This window comes from Trachypithecus francoisi, unplaced genomic scaffold (genome assembly GCF_009764315.1).
Source record: "Trachypithecus francoisi isolate TF-2019V2 unplaced genomic scaffold, Tfra_2.0 Lachesis_group2, whole genome shotgun sequence".
Classification (NCBI taxonomy): domain Eukaryota; kingdom Metazoa; phylum Chordata; class Mammalia; order Primates; family Cercopithecidae; genus Trachypithecus; species Trachypithecus francoisi.
Window position 1 is genome coordinate 97,147,702 of NW_022681465.1, and position 23,067 is coordinate 97,170,768.

At 36.0% G+C, this 23,067-nt stretch overlaps 1 protein-coding gene across 2 annotated transcripts in view; it reads right to left on the bottom strand.

The window, feature by feature from the left end:
• ADAMTS6 (ADAM metallopeptidase with thrombospondin type 1 motif 6) overlaps nt 1-23,067 on the bottom strand; it is a 346,891-nt gene that overhangs the window by 185,629 nt on the left and 138,195 nt on the right. For both annotated transcript variants that reach the window (XM_033179691.1, XM_033179690.1), the window contains one exon: nt 1,087-1,130. In XM_033179691.1, coding sequence (XP_033035582.1) covers nt 1,087-1,130 — 44 coding nt within the window. The remainder of the gene's footprint in view (nt 1-1,086; nt 1,131-23,067) is intronic.

The following is a 23,067-nucleotide window of genomic DNA, read 5'->3' on the forward strand; positions in this document are numbered from 1 at the left end:
AGCCATAAATCCTGAGGGAAATGGGTAGGAGAAGCCTGGGAAGTCGGGTAAAATTATCAAGAGAAATTTTAGTTTCTGAAGAGATATTTCACTGAACTTCCCAGGAAGTTGGGTTACACTTTTCCTCCTACATCTACTTTAATTTGCTCTTCCCAAAATGCTTATGAGGTGCATAGGAATCAATTTCATAACTATTCTTTTACAATTAAGAAAACTGAGACTTGTCATAGAGAAACTAGAGAATTCATCTTCAGTTGTTTACCTTCTGAGTCTGTAAAAAGTCTTAAAAAATTTATCAGAGAAAAAGAGCGTCTGTCCTTTAAAATAACTCCAGTTGCTTAATATGTTAGACAACTAGAGATCTACCTTTTTTGCCCATTTGTATTTGCAGTTAACTATGAAATTATGCTCTGTAACAATGTGTAATTTTTAAAATTCTAGAATACTACAGAAATGCTTTTAAAAAGACAAATGACCCTTTGGGAGCACAAGAAAGATAATCTTGTACCCCTTCTTCACCTGTGGCTATAATATTTTATAAGATTATTTTTTGTTGTTGTTTGCGTAGTATAAAATTTCCAATACTATCTTAACTTATGGGGCTATACTCTTTCCACAAAATTGTACCAAAAGAAGTATTGTTCTTGGTGCATCCTCATTAAGTATCCTTAGTTCTTTTTTTTTTTTTCCTTTCCTTTTCTAGCCTGAAATTTCAAGATGTTGACTGCTTTCATTTGCTCTCACAATCTTGGTATTATAGAAAATACATTACAGAGATGGATTACATGAACATAAGTGATAACCTCAATTTATAATTCTTTAATGATTTTGAATCATATTCTAAGTTAATTTAATAATCATTCCAGTTGTCAAAAAAGCCAATGAAATTTATATAATATTTATGATAGTAATAAATATTTGTTTCCTAGTAAATGACATATCTGCAAAGGCTGGATGTAACAGATTTTAGGGATTTCAGATGTACAGAAAGGAAAATGAGCAAATTAATAATAAAGATTAAAGCCGTTGGTCCAGAAAGACAATCTGAACCATTCTATCTTTATTAAAAAAAAAAAAAAAACTTACCCAGTGTTCCACAAGGCTTATTTTTGTAAGTGCAGATATCATATCTATGGAGAAAAAAGAGATGAAATTTGTACTCTGATCAAATTTGTAAAATAGTTTTCTATATTCATCATACTTCTCTCCTGAAGTTGTCAGACCACAATTAATGCAATTATGAGCAATCAACTGGAGTGTTGGCATTTTCAGCACTCTACAGTGCTGAGGAACACCGCAGGCAGCACTACACTCACAGCCTCTGGCTGCAAGCCAATAGAACACCTGCCAGTAAGAAATAAAGGTTAAAGCGGATTTTTGTAATTGCAAGTTCCATAAAATCATCTACCATACTGTTTTGAAGCTAGAGTGGGTTGTCTGCAGATTGCTGCTACTTCTGCAAAACGCAAATAGGTGGCTTCTTATTTCCAATCTCTTTTGAACCTGTGGGAATAGGGTTTTGTTACAGACACAGACTGTATTTTATAATTCTGAGCTATAGGCACTATTTGGAGTTGCTTTAACACAGGTTCTTGTTAAAGAAAAAAAGATCATGTAATACAACAGTGGGAATAAAATTGATATTACATGTTTCTCCTAATTGTATACCAGCAAATTAGCATGGCTAAAATGCAAATATTTTTAGGTGATTTTACAAAAGGCTAAATGAATCTCTCAATAGAAAGCTTCCCTAATGTTGGTCAGATTTATTCTATACCATGCTGCATTATAACTCAATACAAAAGATTGAGTCCATAATGTTGCATATTTTAAAAATATTACATTTAGAATCCTGTCAATATTGATATAAACATTTATTTTAAGCATTTTTGGTATATCCTTGTAAACATTTTTAAAACCAAAAGTATTTAAAGTTTCTAAAGTGAGAGTAAAAAATAAATGTAAAAGGCTAAAAATTTTTATTTGCCTCTGTTTTATGCTGGAAGCGGAAAGCTTTCCAGTTAAAAAGTAAAGTTTCACAAACTACAGGGAAATTCAATTTGTAAAAGTTCTCTTTTATTGTATATAAAGATTAGTCAACATGAGTAGGGTAGAAGGTTAGTAAATAATCCCATTCTTACTTATCAATCACCAGACCAAAATGTATTTTCATGGAACAAATATTATAATCAGCCATATCACTGGGTTGTTGAACTCATTAAAATTTCTGGAGATACCCTGGGTCTATCTTTAGAATTTCAAACTCTTCATCCTGCTCATTTTACATTTGAGGAAAGGGATTTTCTTTTCCTCTTGCATAAACTTCTGACCATTCACACATTCATCCTCTCTATTTCTTCTTTTGCAATTGGTAAGCCATGGGACTGCAATGCTTGGAACACCCTTGAATGTAAGATACAGAGAGGGTACTAGTGTACTCACCAAAGCACCATAAAGTATATTCTTGGTGTCACAGTCAATTTATCTTACGATCATAGTGTGTTATGCCTATTGTTACATAGCCACAACCCTTTCTAGCTGTCTTCAAGAAAACGTAAAGGAAGACTTTTCATGGTAATGCAGATACAGATGTTTCAATAGAATCTATTTCTAAATCTCCAAGTTCCACAGTGCCCTTCCTAAAACTGGTCTACCAGTTTGCTGAACACTTATCATATGCCCAGATATAGTGCCATATACTGGGAACAGAAAGATAAATAAGTTACTTTTGGTCTATTTTGGAAAATAAAATACAAGTGATAAATTACAGAGAAATCTGGAAAAAAGATTAAATAAAATAAATGTAAAAATAGTTAGATTTACACTATGCAACCAGTATTTGTTAACGACTATCATGATGATTACTGCCATAACCTACTTAAATACAAAATATAGAAATACAGACAAAACAGTGAATACACATAGAAAACTAGGAAACAGATTCATACAGGACATGCATCTGAAACAGGTCTTAAAGTTTAAGCCAGATTAAAAAAAAGAAAAGTAAAAGCATTCAAGTAGAGAATATTCAAAGGAACAAAGTCTAGAAAGAGTATGGCATACTGAAGAACTATGAGAATTTCAGAGAGACCGAAATATTGAATGTTAAACCAGATTTGTTTTTCTTATAGACAAAAGCAACTTAGAAAATAGTTTGTATAGTAGAAAAGAATTTTTTCAAAGTATGAGTATATATACAGATTGCTTATATATAGATATAAATCTGGAAGGATAACAGTGGGTATCTAAGGGAGAGGTGAGAGAATAGGGAGAATATGCATACATATATAAATTTCTGTACAACCAACTTTAATCAGAAAGTCTTTCAGCTAGGCCTGTCTCTGATGATAAACAAAAGAGAAACTTGATAATTAGCCAATGAATGTCTAATGAATGTTAAAAATGTGTTTTTCATTGCATTGAAGGAAAAAATTAGTGGTGTTCCAGATCTGTAGATTGGCCAAAATATTTCAGAAACATTGCCCCACTTTGCATGAGCCCATACAAAAACCCAGCAAGCACTGCAGGATGTACACTTAGATAACACATCTGAGATTTGTCCTGTATGTCCACTCAATGGTTTGGAGTATTAGGGTACCTGATGACAAATATAAGGGTAATAAATTCTGTCCGCCAAATATTTTCATATACATATTGAGTGCACTCTTTATGCAAAGTATTGTCAGAGCACCTAAATAACAGAGTTGGAATGTCGTCAAGCTTATAAAATAAGGAATATGAAATATTTGTGCCTTCTTGCTTATTTTACGAATATTTATATTTATAATGGAATCTGATCTAAAACTTCCCTTCATTATAACTGATAACCTTTATCCACCAAATCCTAAGGTTTTGCCTGAACATACTAGCTTAGGACAGTTTGCAACAATAAAAATTCCAGATTGATAAATGGAAGACATGACAAGGTAATAAAAAAATAATTTATATGTGGCTTTATCTACCATGATACCTACTTCTAACAGATTTATCTTCTTTAGGCCATTCCTATAATTGCCTTTCCTTAATATGTACCATGGAATAGTAGAAACAGACTGTGGGCAGAAGAAAGACTTCAGTCATGGATTTAAAAATTACACCATCTCATCCATGAATTATATAACATAGAATCAAGTTGTATTTATATTATAAATTGGGAATTATAAATCTGAAACATTAAAGTTTCTATTGAAGGTAATCTTATTCAACTATATTGAATTTCTATTCAAATATAGAATTGATGAATACAAATATTTTTTCATACTTTGTGTATACTTGCTCAATATTGTGTTACCTACACGTAACAAAATGTTCAGCAGAAGTGCAAGGTAATCATTTGAAATATTTTTTAAAACTCAAAATTACTTTTAGTCTATTATTTACATATTTTATAAACTTACTATTATCTCATATTTTACCTTTTTCAATTTCTTTTCTGTGGGATATTTCTTATTCTATTCATTCTCTTATCCCTATTTTCCTTCTTCTTCATGTATAAATTCCTGATTCCTTTCCCACAAACTATTTTCTGTGCTGTGAGCTCCATATTGCTTACAAATGTAAAAAAATCTTGAGAAATCATTTAATTCAAGCTGTACTACACTTAAGTCATTGTTTCTTAAAGTAGGCCAAATATGAACCAGCTTATTTCAGTTCCTCGATATAATTCTCAGTTGTCTCCCATCTTATCTTTAAATAGCATTTTTAAATTTTATGCCATAATAATAATCTTCACTAACTTCACACCCTCTTTCTTTCTTTTACCTAACGTTCTCATTTTTACTTTGCATCACATTCACTCTACATCCCATCAACTCTCTGCCATACTGTAGGTTTGCCTTATTTTCCTCCAGATCTGAACCACTTCAGGAAAAATTATAAAGAAAAATAATGCAAGGAGTCTGGCTTTATCCCAAATATATAATTGGTATACTTTTAGGACTTTTATTGCAGCAGTACAAATTGAAGAAAGAGAAGATTGAGGAAAAGGAATTCTGATTGCTTACTCTCAACACCCTTTACAAAAATCAGTCACTACTAAATCCTTACCAACCCACAGATGGCAGGAGCCCCCAAACTTGGGCCTGTGATCCTATCTTCAGACTGGCTAAGAAGTACACCGGAATGCTAAGAAGTAAAAGAAAAGCTGAAATAAAATTGGAAAATGTCCATTATTCTGAATTTAGATAGAAAAATAGCACCTTATCCCTATGGTACTTTTTTGGTTTTCTTTTCGTGAAAGTGTGATAAAGGCTTCAGGTCAGATGAAAAAGAATTAAGAAAGATAGTCATAGGGAATCTACATAAAGCCCAGTACTTTAGGGAAATTAGGGTTCCACTTTTGAGTAAGCAGATGAACGCATATGTTGCCATTCTTTTATCCTAAATTCATAATGAGGTTGGACAACTGAGCAAGATCAAAACTAGAGAATTTGGTTGAGACTGTAACATTGGTATGATTTTCGGGTATGGATACTTTCAACTCTTTAATTTTCTGGTCACTTTTGCCTAGGCATGGCTATCAGAGAAACAGACCAAAACACATGATTAAGTTGCATTTTAAGATCTCCAAAATATAGCATTATCTTCCACCACCAGCAGACATGCTTCCAGGGAGCCAAGCAGCCCTTTGCCTGAATCCTAAGCCTAAAAAGCAGCCCCATGGACTGCCCCTGAAAGACACGCCCTCCCAGCCAGCCAAGCAGCTGTGTGCCTGGGCCCAGAGCCAGGACTACAGCCCCATGGGCCACCTGCAGCAGACACCCACCCAGGCCAGCCAAGAAGTCATGTGACCACATCCCAGGCCTAAGAAACAGCCATGTGGGCCAACCCTGGCAAACATGCCCCTAAGCTAACCAAGGAGCTATGCAGCTGTGTCCTACGCAAGATAAACAGCCTGTAGTCTGCCCCCAGCAGACATGCCACCAGGCCAGCTGAACATCCTTATGCCTGCGTCACAGGCCTGAGAAATAGCCCTGTAGGCCAACCCTGGCAGACACATCCCCATGCCAGCCAAGCAGCTGCGCACTCATGTCCTGGACCTGAGAAATAGCCCTCCAAGCCACTCTTGGCAGGCACACCCCCAGGCTGTCTAAGTAACTGCATGCCTGTGTTTCCAATCAGAGTAACAGCACGATGGCCCTAAACCTAGTGAGTCAGACTGCAAGCTAGCCAACCCACCATGTGAACACATTTCTGACCTACGAAATAGCCCAGCAAGCCCACCCCTGGCAAAGCTATGCCACCATCAAAGCAAATTCTCTCAGCCTAGGTCACTGAGAAATTCACAAATACCACTAATGTGAATTACAGCTTTAGAAACTACACACAGACAATACTACTGTGTCTATCTAGAACCAAGGCCAACAGACCCCACCAAACTGACACCCCAAGATCTACTTATATGGATTAATCTTTCCCTATGAAACCTACTCCATAAAATTAGAAGAGGTAGCTTTTCTACTAGTTGCATAGAAATCAATATGGGAACATGTCAATCATAAAAAAAGGAAAAAAAAATGTAACCCACAAAGAAAAACAATAATTCTTCAGTAACAGAAACCAAATCATAAGGAAATATATGACATGCCAGAAAAAGAATTCAAAAAAAAAATCTTAAGGAAAGTGAGATATAATATAGACAATTTAATGAAATCAGAACAATTAATGATTTGAATGAGAAGTTCAATAGAGATAAATATCAAATAAAAAATAGAAGAAAAGAGAAATACTAGAACAGAAGAATTAAATGAAGGAAATAAATACAATCAAGAGTTCAGCAACAGCTAGATCAAGCAGAAGAAAGAACTTCCAAACAAAAAGACAGGTATTTTGAAATAACACAGGCAGAAAAAGTAAAGAAAGAGAAAAGAATAAAAAAGAATGAAGAAAGCCTATAGGATTTATGAAACACCAATAAGTTAACAAAAGTTTGTATTATGAGCTTTCAGAAGGAGAAAAGAAGGCAAAAAGTGAGGAAACCATATTTTATGAAATAATAACAGAAAACTCCCAAAGACTTGGGAAAGAGATGGACTTCCAAAGTCTTAGGAGAGAGTGTAGAAAGCTCGAATAACTCTAAATGGATTTACTCCAAACAAGTGCTTTCCAAGGCACATATAGTCAAATTGTCAAAAGTCAAAGCAAAGAATTTTAAAAGCAACAAGAGAAAAGTGTCAAGTCATATATAAACAAATCACCATTAGACTAACAGCTAGTTTCTCTGCAGAAACCTTATAGACCAGGAGACAATAAGGTGTATTTAAAGCACTGAAAGAAAAAAACTATGCCACCAAAGATTATTATACCCAGTAAAGCTATTCTTCAGAAATTTAAAAAAAAAAATTATTTCACAGACAAGCAAAAACTAAGGAACTTTTGTAACACTAGCCTGGCCTTACGAGACATGCTCAGGGAAGTCTCACATCTGGAAATCAAAAAATAATAACCACCATCATGAAAACATGTAGAATTATAAAATTCACTGGTTAAGTAAATACACAAAGAATAAAGAGAAAGGAACCAAACCTCAGTACTACAGAAAACCACCCAATGGCAAAAGTAAACAATAAGAGAGGAAGGAAGGAGGAAATGATAAACAAAATAACTGGAAAACGATCAATAAAATGACAGGAATAAATTCTTATCTCTTAATAGTAACCTAGAATGTAAATGGATTAAATTCCCCATTTAAAAGATATAAATTGACTAAATAAGATTTTATTTTTTTTTAAAAAAAGGACCCAATATAATTTGTCTGCAAGAAACACATCTCACCTGTAAAGATGCATAGAGACTGAAAGTGAAGGGATAAAAACAGGCATTCCATGCAAACAGAAACCAAAAGAGAGCAAGTATACCTTTCTTTATATCAGATAAAACAAACTTGAAATTAAAAGCTGTAAAAATAGACAAAATAATATTTAATAAATAATCAAGGGATCAATTCAGCAAGGGAATATAACAATCGTAAATATATATGCACCCTACACAGGAACACCCAGATATATAAAGCAAATATTATCAGATCTAAAGAGAGAGATAGGCTGCAATAATATGCCACTCTCAGCATTGGACAGATCATCTAGACAGAAAATCAACAAGGAAACATCAGATGTTCAACAAGAACATCCAAAACTATACAAATGTATGAAATTAAACAACATGCTCCTGAATGACCAATGGGTGAAGGAAGAAATTAAGAATAAAATTTAAAAATTCCTTGAAACAAATAAAAATAGAAACACAACATACCAAAACCTATAGGACATAGCAAAAGCAATATAAGAGGAAAGCTTATGGCAATAAATGCATAAATCAAAAAACTAGAATGATTTCAAATAAACAACTTAACAATTAATCTCAAAAAATTAGAAAAATAAGAAAAACCCAAACCCCAAATTAGTAGAAGAAATAATGTACTCAGAGCAACAATAAATGAAAATGAAACTAAAAAATATGAGATCGATAAAACAAAAAAGTGGTTTTTTGAAAAGATAACGAAAACTGACAAACCATTTGCTAGACTAAGAAGAAAAGAGAGAAGACCCAAATAAATAATACCTCAGAAATTAAAAAAAGTGATGTCACAACAGATATCACAGAAAAATAAAGAGTCATTAGAGACTACTGTGAACAACTATATTCCAATAAATGTAAAAACCTAGAAGAAATGGATAAACTCCTGGACACATGCAACTTTCCAAAGTTGACCAAAAAGAAATAGAAAACCTGAACAGACCAATTATAAGCAAAGAGATTGAATCAATAATAAAAAGTCTTCCAAGAAAGAAAAGTCCAAGACCAGAAGACTTCACCACTGATTTCTAACACATCTTCTAAGACGGGTAAGTACCAATTCTTCTCAAACTACTCCAAAAAAGTGAAGCAGAGGGAAATCTTTTCTAACTCATTCTAAGAGGCCACCATAACCCTGATACTACCAGACAAGGAGACAACAAGAAAAGGAAACTCCAGGCCAATATCCCTGATAAATATAGACACAAAAATCCTCAATAAAATATTGGCAAACCAAATACAACAGCACATCATGACCGAGTGAGAAATATCACAGGAATGCAAGGATGGTTCAACATATGCAAATCAATAAATGTCATATATAACATGAATAGAATGAAGGAAAAAACCCATATCATCATCTCAATAGATGCAGAAAAAGCATTTGATAAAATTCAACATTGCTTAATGATAAAACCTCATAATAAATTAGATATAGAAGGTGTATTAGTTCATTTTCACACTACTGACACAGACATACCCAAGACTGGGCAATTTACCAAAGAAAGAGGTATAATGGATTCATAGTTCCATTTGGCTGGGGAGGCCTCACAATCATGGTGGAATGTCTCACATGGTGGCAGACAAGAGAAGAGGGCTTGTGTACAGAAACTCCCCTTTATGAAACCATTAGATTTCATGAGACTTACTCACTATCACGAGAATAGCACGGGAAAGACCCACCCCCATGATTCACTTACCTCTCACTGGGTCCCTCCCTTAACATGTGGGAATTGTGGGGGCTAAAATTCAAGATGAGATGTGGGTGGGGACACAGCTAAACCATATGAGAATTAAAGTACCTCAACATAATAAAGGCCATATGTGACAAACCCACAGCCAAAATCATATTTAACAGAGAAAAGAAGAAGGCTTTTCCTCTAAAATCTGAAACAAGACAAGCATGCCTATTCTCACTACTCTTGCTCAACATAGTACTAGAAGTCCTAGCCAGAACAATAAAGCAAGAAAGGGAAATGAAGAGCATCCAAATTAGAAAGAGGATGTCAAATTGTCCCTATTTGTGGATGACATAATCTTTTTTCCCCTTTAAATTATTTTACTTTAAGTTCTAGGGTACATGTGCACAACATGCAAGTTTGTTACATATGTATACATGTGCCATGTTGATGTGTTACACCTGTTAACTTGTCATTTACATTAGGAATATCTCCTAATACTATCCCTCCCCTGCCCCTGACGCCCCAGCAGGCCCCGGTGTGTGATGTTCCCCACCCTGTGTCCATGTGTCCTCATTGTTAAATTCCCACCTATGAGTGAGATCATGCAGTGTTTGGTTTTCTTTTCTTTTTTTTTTTTTTTTTTTTTGAGACAGAGTCTGGCTCTGCCGCCCAGGCTGGAGTGCAGTGGCCGGATCTCAGCTCACTGCAAGCTCCGCCTCCCAGGTTCACGCCATTCTCCTGCCTCAGCCTCCCGAGTAACTGGGACTACAGGCGCCCGCCACCTCGCCCGGCTAATTTTTTTTGTATTTTTTAGTCGAGACGGGGTTTCACCGTGTTAGCCAGGATGGTCTCGATCTCCTGACCTCGTGATCCGCCCGTCTCGGCCTCCCAAAGTGCTGGGATTACAGGCTTGAGCCACCGCGCCCGGCCTGGTTTTCTTTTCTTGCGATAGTTTGCTCAGAATGATGGTTTCCAGCTGCATCCATGTCCCTACAAAGGACATGAACTCATCCTTTTTTATGACTGCATAGTATTCCATGGTGGATATGTGCCACATTTTCTTAATCCAGTTTATCATTGATGGATATTTGAGTTGGTTCCAAGTCTTTGCTATTGCGAATAGTGCTGCACTAAACATATGTGTGCATGTGACTTTATAGCAGCATGATTTATAATCCTTTGGCTATATGCCCAGTAATGGGATGGCTGGGTCAAATGGAATTTCTAGTTAAACATCCTGGAGGAATCGCTACACTGTCTTCCACAATGGTTGAACTAGTTTACAGTCCTACCAACAGTGTAAAACCATTCCTATTTCTCCACATCCTCTCCAGCACCTGTTGTTTCCTGACTTTTTAATGATCGCCATTCTAACTGGTGTGAGAGGGTATCTCCTTGTGGTTTTGATTTGCAGTAATCTGATGGCCAGTGATGATGAGCATTTTGTCATGTGTCTGTTGGCTGCATAAATGTCTTCTTTTGAGAAGTGTCTGCTCATATCCTTCACTCACTTTTTGATGGGGTTGTTTGATTTTTTCTTGTAAATTTGTTTAAGTTCTTTTTGATTCTGGATATTAGCCCTTTGTCAGATTGGTAGATTGTAAAAATTTTCTCCCATTTTGTAGGTTGCCTGTTCACTCTGATGGTAGTTTCTTTTGCAGGTTGTTCAATTTCCGTGTAGTTTAGTGGTTTGACTGAGTTTCTTAAATCCTTCTCTTCTTTTACATTTGCTGAGGAGTGCTGACTTCCAACTATGTGGTCAATTTTGGAATAAGTGCAGTGTGGTGCTGAGAAGAATGTATGTTCTGTTGATTTGGGTTGGAGAGTTCTGTAGATGTCTATTAGGTCCACTTGGTGCAGAGCTGACTTCAATTCCCAGATATCCTTGTTAATTTTCTATCTCATTAATCTGTCTAATATTGATAGTGGGGTATTGAAGTCTCCTGTTATTACTGTGTGGGAGTAAGTCTCTTTTTAGGTCTCTAAGGACTTGTTCTATGAATCTGGGTGCTCCTGTATTGGGTGCATATATATTTAGGATAGTTAGCTCTTCTTGTTGAATTGATTCCTTTATGATTATGTAATGGCCTTCTTTGTCTCTTTTGATCGTTGCTGGTTTAAAGTCTGTTTTATCAGAGACTAGGATTGCAACCCATGCCTTTTTTTGTTTTCCATTTGCTTGGTAGATCTTCCTCCATCCCTTCATTTTGAGCCTATGTGTATCTCTGCATGTGAGATGGGTCTCCTGAATACAGCACACCGATGGGTCTTGACTCTTTATCCAATTTGGCAGTCTGTGTCTTTTAATTGGAGCATTTAGCCCATTTACATTTAAGGTTAATATTGTTAGGTGTGAATTTGATCCCGTCATTAGGATGTTAGCTGCTTATTTTGCTCATTATTTGATGCAGTTTCTTCCTAGCATCGATGGTCTTTACAAGTTCACATGTTTTTGCAGTGGCTGGTACTGGTAGTTTCTTTCCATGTTTAGTGCTTCCTTCAGGAGCTCTTGTAAGACAGGCCTGCTGGTGACAATATCTATCAGCATTTACCTGTCTGTAAAGGATTTTATTTCTCCATCATTTATGAAGCTTAGTTTTGCTGGATATGAAATTCTGGGTTGAAAATTCTTTTCTTTAAGAATGTTGAATATTGGCCCTCCCTCTCTTCTGGCTTGTAGAGTTTCTACCAAGAGATCTACTGTTAGTCTGATGGGCTTCCCTTTGTGGGTAACCCGACCTTTCTCTCTGGCTGCCCTTAACATTTTTTCCTTCACTTCAACTTTGATGAATCTGACAATTATATGTCTTGCAGTTGCTCTTCTCAAGGAGTATCTTTGTGGCGTTCTCTGTATTTCTTGAATTTGAATGTTGGCCTGCCTCACTAGGTTGGGGAAGTTCTCCTGGATGATATCCTGAAGAGTGTTTTCCAACTTGGTTCCATTCCCCCCGTCACTTTCAGATACACCAATCAGATGTAGATTTGGTCTTTTCACATAGTCCCATATTTCTTGGAGGCTTTGTTCATGTCTTTTTACTCTTTTTTCTCTAAACTTCTCTTCTTGTTTCATTTCATTCATTTGATCTTCAATCACTGATACCCTTTCTTCCATTTGATCAAAGCGGCTACTGAAGCTTGTGCATGCATCATGTAGTTCCTGTGCATTGGTTTTCAGCTTCATCAGGTTATTTAAGGACTTCTCTACACTGTTTATTCTAGTTAGCCATTCGTCTAATCTTTTTTCAAGGTTTTTAGCTTCTTTGCGATGGTTTCAAACATCCTCCTTTAGCTCGGAGAAGTTTGTTATTACCCATCGTCTGAAGCCTTCTTCTCTCGACTTGTCAAAGTCATTCTCTGCCCAGCTTTGTTCCATTGCTGGTGAGGAGCTGCATTCCTTTGGAGGAGAAGAGGGACTGGGATTTTTAGAATTTTCACCTTTTCTGCTCTGTTTTCTCCCCATCTTTGTGGTTTTATCTACCTTTGGTCTTTGATGACAGTGACGTACAGGTAGGGTTTTGGTGTGGATGTCCTTTCTGTTTGTTAGTTTTCCTTCTAACAGTCAGGACTTTCAGCTGCAGGACTGTTGGAGTTTGCTGAAGGTCCACTCCAGACCCTGTTTGCCTGGGTACCCCCAGCGGAGGCTGCAGAACAGCAAATATTCCTGTCTAATCCTTACTCTGGAAGCTTCATCTCAGAGGGGCACCTAGCCTTATGAGGTGTCATTTGCCCCCTACTGGGAGATGCCTCCCAGTTAGGCTAATCGGGGGTCAGAGACCCACTTGAGGAGGCAGTTTGTCCGTTCTCAGATCTCAAACTCCATGCTGGGAGAACCACTACTCTCTTCAAAGCTGTCAGACAGCAATATTTAAGTCTGCAAAAGTTTTTGCTGCCTTTTTTTTTCAGCTATGCCCGCCCCTAAAGGTGGAGTCTACTGAGGCAGGCAGGGCTCCTTGAGCTGCGGTGGGCTCCACCCAGTTTGAGCTTCTGGGCTGTTTTGTTTACCTACTGGAGCCTCAGCAATGGCGGACGCCCCTCCCCCAGCCTGGCTGCTGCGTTGCAGTTGGATCTCAGACTGCTGTGCTAGCAGTGATCAAGGCTCCATGGACTTGGGACCCTCCAAGCGAGGCGCGGGAGATAATCTCCTGGTGTGCCATTTGCTAAGGCTGTTGGAAAAGTGCAGTATTAGGGTGGGAGTGTCCCGATTTTCCAGGTGCAGTCTGTCATGGCTTCCCTTTGCTAGGAAAGGGAATTCCTGGATCCCTTGAGCTTCACTGGTGAGGCAATGCCCCGCCCTGCTCCCTGGGCTGCACCCACTTGTTCGGCAAGCCCCAGTGAGATGAACCCAGTACCTCAGTTGGAAATGCAGAAATCACCCTTCTTCTGCATCGTTCATGCTGGGAGCTGCAGACTGGAGCTGTTCCTATCTGGCCATCTTGGCGCCACCCTCCGACATAATCTTACATATAGAAAACTTAAAGACTCTACCAAAAAAACCTCTTAGATCTGATATGCAAATTCAGTAAAGTTACAGAGTACAAAATTAATACCCAAAAATCAGTAGCATTTCTATACATAAATGAACTAGTTGAAAAAAAATCCAGAAGACAATCGCATTTACAATAGCTACAAATAAAGTAAAATATTTAGGAATAAATTTAACCAAGGAGGCAAAAAACCTTTACAAGGACAACTACGAAACACTGATGAAAGAAACTGAAGAGGATACAAACCAATGGAAAGATATCCCGTGGTCATGAATCAGAAGAATTAATACTGTTAAAATGACCATACTACCCAAATCAATCTACAGATTCAATGTAATTCCTTTAAAAATACCAACATTCTTCACAGAAAACAAAAACCCTAAAATGTGTAAGAAACCACAAAAGACCCTGAATAGACATGACAATCATAAGCAAAAAGAACAAATATGGAGGCCTCATACTACCAGACCTCAAAATACATTACAAAGTTATAGTAATCAAAACAACATGGTACTGACATTAAAAACAGACGTATAGACCAATGGAACAGAACGGAGAACACAAAACTTAATCCACATGTATACAGCCAATTGATTTTTTACAAAGGTGCCAAGAACATTCATTGGGCAAAGGGCAGTATCTTCAATAAATGGTGCTGGGCGTATGTTTATTGCGGCACTACTCACAATAGCAAAGACTTGGAATCAATCCACATGTCCATCAGTGACAGACTGGATTAAGAAAATGTGGCACATATACACCATGGAATACTATGCAGCCATAAAAAAGGATGAGTTCGTGTCCTTTGTAGGGACATGGATGCAGCTGGAAACCATCATTCCCAGCAAACTATCGCAAGAACAGAAAACCAAATACCGCATGTTCTCACTCATAGGTGGGAATTGAACAATGAGATCACTTGGACACAGGAAGGGGAACTTCACACACTGGGTCCTATTGTGGGGAGGGGGTAGGGGGGAGGGATAGCATTAGGAGATACACCTAATGTAAATGACAAGTTAATGGGTGCAGCACACCAACATGGCACATGTATACATATGTAACAAACCTGCACATTGTGCACGTGTACCCTAGAACTTAAAGTATAATAAAAAAATAAAATAAAATAAACAAATAAATGGTGCTGGGAAAACCAGATAACCATATGCAAAAGAATGAAACCAGACCCTCCTTTTATATAGAGTTGATTTCACTCTACATAAAAATCAACTCAAAATTGATCAAAGACCTAAATGTAATATCTGAAACATTAAAACTTCTAGAAGAAAACATAAGGGAAATGCTTCAGGACACTGGTCTGAGAAAAAAAATTTTATAAATAAAACCTGAAAAGCACAGGCCACAAAAGCAAAAATAAACAAATGAAATTATATCAAACTAAAAAGCTTCTGCAGAGCAAAAGAAGTAATCAATAGAATAAAGCGCGCACCTACACAATGGGAGAAAATATCTGGAGACTACTCATCTGACAGGAGATTAATACCATACCTACAATATATAAGGAATTCAAACATCTCAACAGCAAAAGTACAAACGATCCAATTAAGGAATGGTCAAATAATCTGAACAGACATTTCTCAAAAAAAGACATTCGAATGACCAACACTTACATTTTTAAAATGCTCAACATTACTAATCATTATGCTTTTGCTGATAGCCTGAATTAAAGATTTGCTATTTGTAAAATATTTCCCTGGCTAGTCACATCATAATTTGAGTTTTACATTCGTTCTAATGCAGGGTATTCTTTATTGGAAAGCATAGGGATAGCAGAAATGTCTTTTTCCCTGGCAAGACTGTCCCCACAGTGTTTTAAAATATTGATTTATTTAACAAGAGCTCAGTTACAAAAGCCTACGAATAGAGGGCTTTCACTTCTTTGCCATCATCAATAACGACAATTCAACAGATTATAACATCTGTCCTCTGGGCCTTTCTTCACTACTAATCCAACCCTTTTCCTTCTCCTGGATAACAAAATAACTTTCTCTTTGATTGTTTTGTTACTAAATTATGTTATATATTTATTTGCAATAAAAATATAGTAATAAATTATTACTATACTTCTATACAGCCACAAAAATGGGATATTACATCATTTGCATCCTGATTTTTAGTTACCAACATATTTTGAAAATCTTTCTATGTCAGGAAAGACATACGGATATCATTTTAATGACTTTATCATATTTTACCCTATGGATGTAGGAAAGTGTAATTGAAGAATTCCCTATTGTTGAAAATTTTTTTTTCCAAGTTTTCACTGATACAAAATTAATCACAATGAACATCACTATATTTTTATATATTTGTCTGATTCTTCCATGATAAATTCCAAGGAGTGAAACATATTTAAGGATTATCATTTATATTGTCATGATCTGGCTCCTATCCAATTCTGTTGCTTTATGTCCACTCTGTCCTCTCTTTTCAGTCTCAAGACATATTTGTCGTATTTTCATTTCCTAAACAAAAATGTTTTCTTCTATTTTATATCCTCTGACTATGCTATTCATGCTATCTGGCTCATTTTTCTACTGACTACACTTTCTTCTGCTAGTTTATTCCTACTAATCCTTCAGATTCTTTTCAATGGATTTCCTGAAGGAAGTGTTTTCTAACTAATTGAGATACTCCTAATAAAATTTAGCTTCTTAAATTTTTCTTACATATCTCTCATCAAAGTGGTAATTTTTATGTATGCATCTTTCACACTAGACTCAAATTCTCTGAGATTAGGGAATGGTCTCTGTTGCTGTCTAATGTATCCCAGCATCTAAAAAAAATTCCTGGAGCATAGTAAGTGTTTATAATGTTTATAGAGTTAAAGCCCTCTACAAAGGTTACATCAGCTTATGATTCCACAAATCCATTCTCAATATCCTTAATTTCCAGTAATTTAATAATCTTCCAATTTCCACTCTCTATTTCTATTTCCCAATTCATAAGAAAAAAATTATTTTTGAAGTATCAAAATACAGATCATGAAGTTGTTGTACGTTTATAAGGGAATCAAAACAATTTAAAAAGGTATATTTAATATAGTATTGCCTTGGTAAATAGATAATGAAATACATTTGATTCACATAAAAATTCACCTAATAAGACATTCTTTCGTATTAGTGAATCAAAAAAAATTGAACCACTTTTTCAATAAATACTAGAGCTTACCACGTATCAGGGAAAGGAAAAAACACACAAGACTGACATAATCTCTCAACTTAGAAAATTTAGAAACTTTTCTATAATCAGGAAAGGTTTGATTATACGTTACCAGAAAAAGAAAGTGTTTTCATTTTTTTTACACCACTGGAGTACAATTTATTAGCCTGAACTTTGGTCACTTTGACGTCGCTTTTTAGTCTTCCCTTTCCTTTCTTCTTTCACACGAATGAAAAAATCTTGCCTCAATGTAGCTGACCCTATTTTAAAATCCCTAATTTATACCTTTAATCGTGTTATGATTAATGCAAACATCTTTTATTAAAATCTATCTTATACAGTACATAGCTTATTATTCCTAAAGAAAGCACAGTTGTGCTCATGCCATTCTGGCACTCAAAAACTCAATTGTCCCCAAAATCTAAACACGTTAGCCTGAAGTTCAAAACCCCTAATAATCTAGCTTAAATTTACCTTTACAAAATTGTCTTTTATTTCTCCCTAAACATATCTTCTGCTGCATGCAATTTTGACTTATCTAAAAAAGAATTTATACCAATCCTTCTCAAAGTTTTCCAAAAGACTGAAGAAGAGGGACTACTTCCAAATTCTTTTTATGAAGCTAGCATTATCATGGTAACAAAGCCAGACAAGAACATTACAAGGAAAGAAAATTGCAGGCAAATAACACTCATTGCTATAGATGCAAAATTCCTCAACAGAAAACCAAATTCAACAGCACATTAAAAGAATCATTCTTCATGATCAAATGGGATTCATTCTGGAGATGCAGGATGGTTCAACATACATAACAATAAATGTGAGACATCACATTAACAAAATGAAGGACAAAAACCCTGTGATCATCTCAATGGGTAAAGAAAAAGCATTTGACAAAATTTAATAATCTTTCATGTAAAAATTCTCAATAAATTAGGTATAGAAAAAATGTATCTCAACATAGTAAAGATCCTATATGACAAACCCACAGCTAACAGCATACTGAATACAAAAAAGGTGAAAGTTTTTGACTCTAAAATTGGAACAAGACAATGATGCCCACTCTTACCACTTCTAGTCAACATAGTACCGGAAGTCCTAGGCAGAGCAATAGGAAAGGAAAGGAAAGGAGAGGAAAGGAAAGGAGAGGAAAGGAGAGGAAAGGAGAGGAAAGGAGAGGAAAGGAAAGGAAAGGAAAGGAAAGGAAAGGAAAGGAAAGGAAAGGAAAGAAAAGGAAAAGAAAAGAAAGGAAAAGAAAGGAAGAGAGAGAGAAAAAAAGAAGGAAAGAAGGAAAGAAAGAAAGAAACAAAGGAGAGAGAGAGAGAGAAAGAAAGAAAAAAGAACAAGAAAAAAAGACAAAAATTTGAAAGAAAGACATAAAATTGTCTCTGCTTTCTGATAATATGATCTAACATATAGAAAACTCTGAAAAACTGTTAGAACTAATACATAAATTCAGTAAATACAGAAATAGACTCTACTAAAAAAGAACTAATAACATAAATTCAGTAAATACAGAATACCAAATCAACGTAAAAAGACTAATAGCGGCTGGGCACGGTGGCTCATGTCTGTAATCACAGAGTGATTTTTTTGGGGGAGGTCTTTGGGAGACCGAGGTGGGCAGATCACGAGGTCAGGAGATCTAGACCACTCTGGTTAACACGGTGAAACCCTGTCTCCACTAAAAAATACAAAAAAATTAGATGGGCATGGTGGCGGGCACCTGCAGTCCCAGCTACTCGGGAGGCTGAGGCAGGAGAATGGCATGAACCTGGGAGGAAGAGCTTGCAGTGAGCCAAGATCGCACCACTGCACTCCAGCCTGGGTGACAGAGTGAGATTCTGTCTCAAAAAAAAAAAAAAAAAAAAAAAAAGACTAGTAGCGTTTCTATACACTAACAATGAACTACCCAAAAGAGAAATCAAGAAAATAATTCCGGGCCGGGCGCGGTGGGTCAAGCCTGTAATCCCAGCACTTTGGGAGGCCGAGACGGGTGGATCACAAGGTCAGGAGATCGAGACAATCCTGGCTTACACTGTGAAACTCCGTCTCTACTAAAAAATACAAAAACTAGCCAGGTGAGGTGGCGGGCGCCTGTAGTCCCAGCTACTCCGGAGGCTGAGGCAGGAGAATGGTGTGAACCCGGGAGGCGGAGCTTGCAGTGAGCTGAGATCCGGCCACTGCACTCCAGCCTGGGCGACAGAGTGAGACTCCGTCTCAAAAAAAAAAAAAAAAAAAGAAAATAATCCCATTTACAATAGCATTAAAAAAAAAAAAAAACCTTAGGAATACATTTAGCCAAAAAGGTGAAAGATCTGTACACTGAAAACTATATGACATTGATTAAAAAAATTAAAGAGAGCCCATGAACATGGAAAGATAGCCCATGTTCATGGATCAGAAAAATCAATATTGGCAGAGAGCGTCCGCTCTTTCCAAAGCAATCTACAGATTATATATAATCCCTATCAAATTTCCAATGACATTTTTCACAGAAATAGAAAAAACAATTCCTAAAAGTCATATGAAACCACAAAAGACCTCACAAAAGCACAACAACCTTGAACAAAAAAAAAAAAACGAAGCTGGAGGCATCACACTATCTCATTTCAAAAACAGATACATAGCCCAATGGAATAAAACAGAGAGCCCAGAAATAAATCCATGCTTTATGCTCAATTGATCTTTGATAAAGGTGCCAGGAACAAGTAATGGAGAAAACACAGTTTCTTCAGTAAACAGTGCTGGGAAAAGTGGACAGCCACATGCAGAAGAATGAGATTGGACCCTTGACTCACACCACATACAAAAATCAACTCAAAACGGATTAAAAGCTTAAACATAAGACCTGCAACCATAAGACTACTAGAAAAAAACACAGGAGAAAAGCTCTACAACATTGGTCTGGGCAATGATTTTCTGGATATGACTTCAAAAGCACAGATTAAAAAAGCAAAAAAAGACAAATGGGATCATATCAAATGAAAAAGCTTCTGCACAGCAAAGGAACAATTAACACAGTGATAAGACAACCTATAGAGTAGGAGAAAATATTTTACACCATACATCTCATCAGGGGTTAATGTCCAAAATATGGAAACAACTCAATGGCAAGAAAATCAATCACCCTATTACAAATGTACAAAGAATCTTCTGATCTGTAGAACAAAAAGTGGGCAAATGACATGAACAGACATTTCTCAAAAGAAGGCTTACAAATAGCCAAGAAACATATGAAAGAATGTTCAACATCACTAATCATCAGGGAAATGCAAATTAAAACCACAATGAAAAATCATCTCATACTTGTTAGAATGGCTATCATCAAAAAGACAAAAGATAACAAGTGTTACAGAGGATGTAGAGAAAGGGAGCCCTGCTACACCGTTAGTGAGAATATAAATTAGTATTATGGAAAACAGTGTGGAGGGCCCTGCAAATTTTAAAATTATAACTACCATAGGATCCAGCAATCCCATTTATGAGTATATGCCCAAAGTAAGTATGTCAAGGAGCTATCTGCACTCCCATGTTCATTGTAGTATAATTCACAGTAGCTAAGACATGAAATCAACCTCTGTCTAACTACAAATGAATGGACAATGAAAATGTATTATATATATATATACAATGAAATACTATTCAGCCTTAAAGCAGAAGGAAATCCTGTCATTTAAGACAACATAGATGAACCTGGAGGACATTATGTTAAGTGAAATAAGCCAGGCACAAAGGGACAAATACTGTATGATCTCACTTACATATGGGATCCAAAAAATCTCTATTCACAGAAGTAGAGAGTTGAACGGTAGTTACCACAGGCTAGGGATGGGAGAGAAGGGAATGGAGAGATACTGGTTACAGGATACAAGGTTTTACTCACGAGGAATAAGTTTTTGAGATCTATTGCACAGCAAGGAGACTATAGTTAAGAATGTAATGTATATGTAAAAATTACTAAGGAAGTAGATTTTTAAATGTTTGTACCACAAAAAAAGTATGTGAGGTGATAATTATATTAATTAGCTTAATTTAATCATTCCAAATGAATATATACATATATCAGAACATAACATTGTACCTCATAAATATATACAATTATTACCCATTAAAAAAATTTTGTAACTTGTCAATATACAACAAAACAATAAATTTTTAAAATACAAAAAATAAATTTAAAAACGCATTAAAAACTATACTTGATACCAACATATAATGAAAATGCTTCATAAACAATAAAAAAATTGGTCAGTCCATTTAATGTTACTTGTAACATAAAGACAGTTTATACACTGTACTACATCTAAAATTTTTTCTTTCCAAATTTTTACTACAGCATCATTTCAGCTTTACAGAACATGGTAGACCACAACAGCTCGTTGCCTTAAAATAAAGTACACAGCTTATTTTGTCTTCTTCCTCAAAAACCTCAAAACCAAAGAAGCTATTTAAGTCAAGGAAGAAAAAGCATAATATACATGTTACACATTGCTCAATAAAAAGAAAAATTTTTCTATTATTAGTAGGGTCTTTTAAATCTAGTTTCAAGCAGCCAATAGTCTAATTCTGTTAGGTAGTATCTTGGAAGTTGGTTTGCAAAGATAAAGAATTTTTATTTACAGTCTGGCAAATTATTCAACAACACTGATTTTGAAAACTGGACTTCATAAAAAAATAGAGCTACCCTTTAAAAAAAATCACCATAGCACTTTAAAATTTTTAAATATATATATAAAAATTAAAATCTAGAATTAAAATATATTTAAATTTCAACATAATCATTTCTCTTTTTTACTGGTATTTATCATCAAACCAATGGATAAGTAATAGCTGTCCTTTGCCTTTTAAAGCATTGTGTAGTTAAAATGGGCTTAAAAAGGACTTTGAGGCCAGGCACAGTGGCTCACACCTGTAATCCCAGTACTTTGGGAGGCTGAGGCTGGTGGATCAGCTGAAGTCAGGAGTTCGCGACCAACCTGGCCAATATGGTGAAACCGCATCTCCACTAAAAATACAAAAATTAGCTAGAAACGATGGTGGGCACCTGTAATCCCAGCTACTTGGGAGGCTGAGGCAAGCATATCGCTTGAACCCAGGAGGCGGAGGTTGCAGTGAGCTGAGATCGTGCCAATGCACTCCAGCTGTGCAACAGAGTGAGCCTCTGTCTCCAAAAAAAAAAAAAAAAAAAAAGACTTTGAGAGGTCAGATTGTCTATCCTGATTTAATGGAGCAGCACACTACAGTGTCTTATAAACAGAATTGATTGTAACTTTAATTACATTACTTCTATGAAATCAATCACATTTTCCATGGAACTGATCATAAGTCAGAATTTCCAGATCAGCTGTTATTTTTCCTTACTCAGAATTCAAAAATGCTAAAATACATGTTTACTAATGAGCTACTAGAATGGTAAGTGCATCAAATGAATGCCCTTTGAGCTCTTTGATGTTGTCAGTAAGTATCTACAGTGTTGTAAAGGATGTCACGTGTTCCATAGTGGCCTATTCTAACATTCTCAGTGTAAAATTTTCCTCATATTTAACTTAAATCCTTCATGCTGAAGGTGAAGTGGATTTCTTTTTTGTCTGACCTTCAGTGAAGATTGAGAACATCTGGCCTCCATCCTTTAGGCATAAGTTAAATACCTCTAAGTCTTCTTTTCTCTGGAATAATAATCCCTGCTACTTTAACTTTTTTTCTTTTAGGTTTCTTTTTCAACCCTTTAATTATCTTTGTGGTCTTCCTCTGAACTTTCTCCAACTTTTCCAAGTCCTTCCTTAGCGGTAGCACAGAGAACTAGAAACAAAGCTCATGTAGGAGTCTGACCAAGTGACAAGAACAATGGGAAAATAATCTCAAGTTTCCTACAGTTTTTATTCATATTTATGTCACAATGTATTGTGTTTGCTTTAATCACA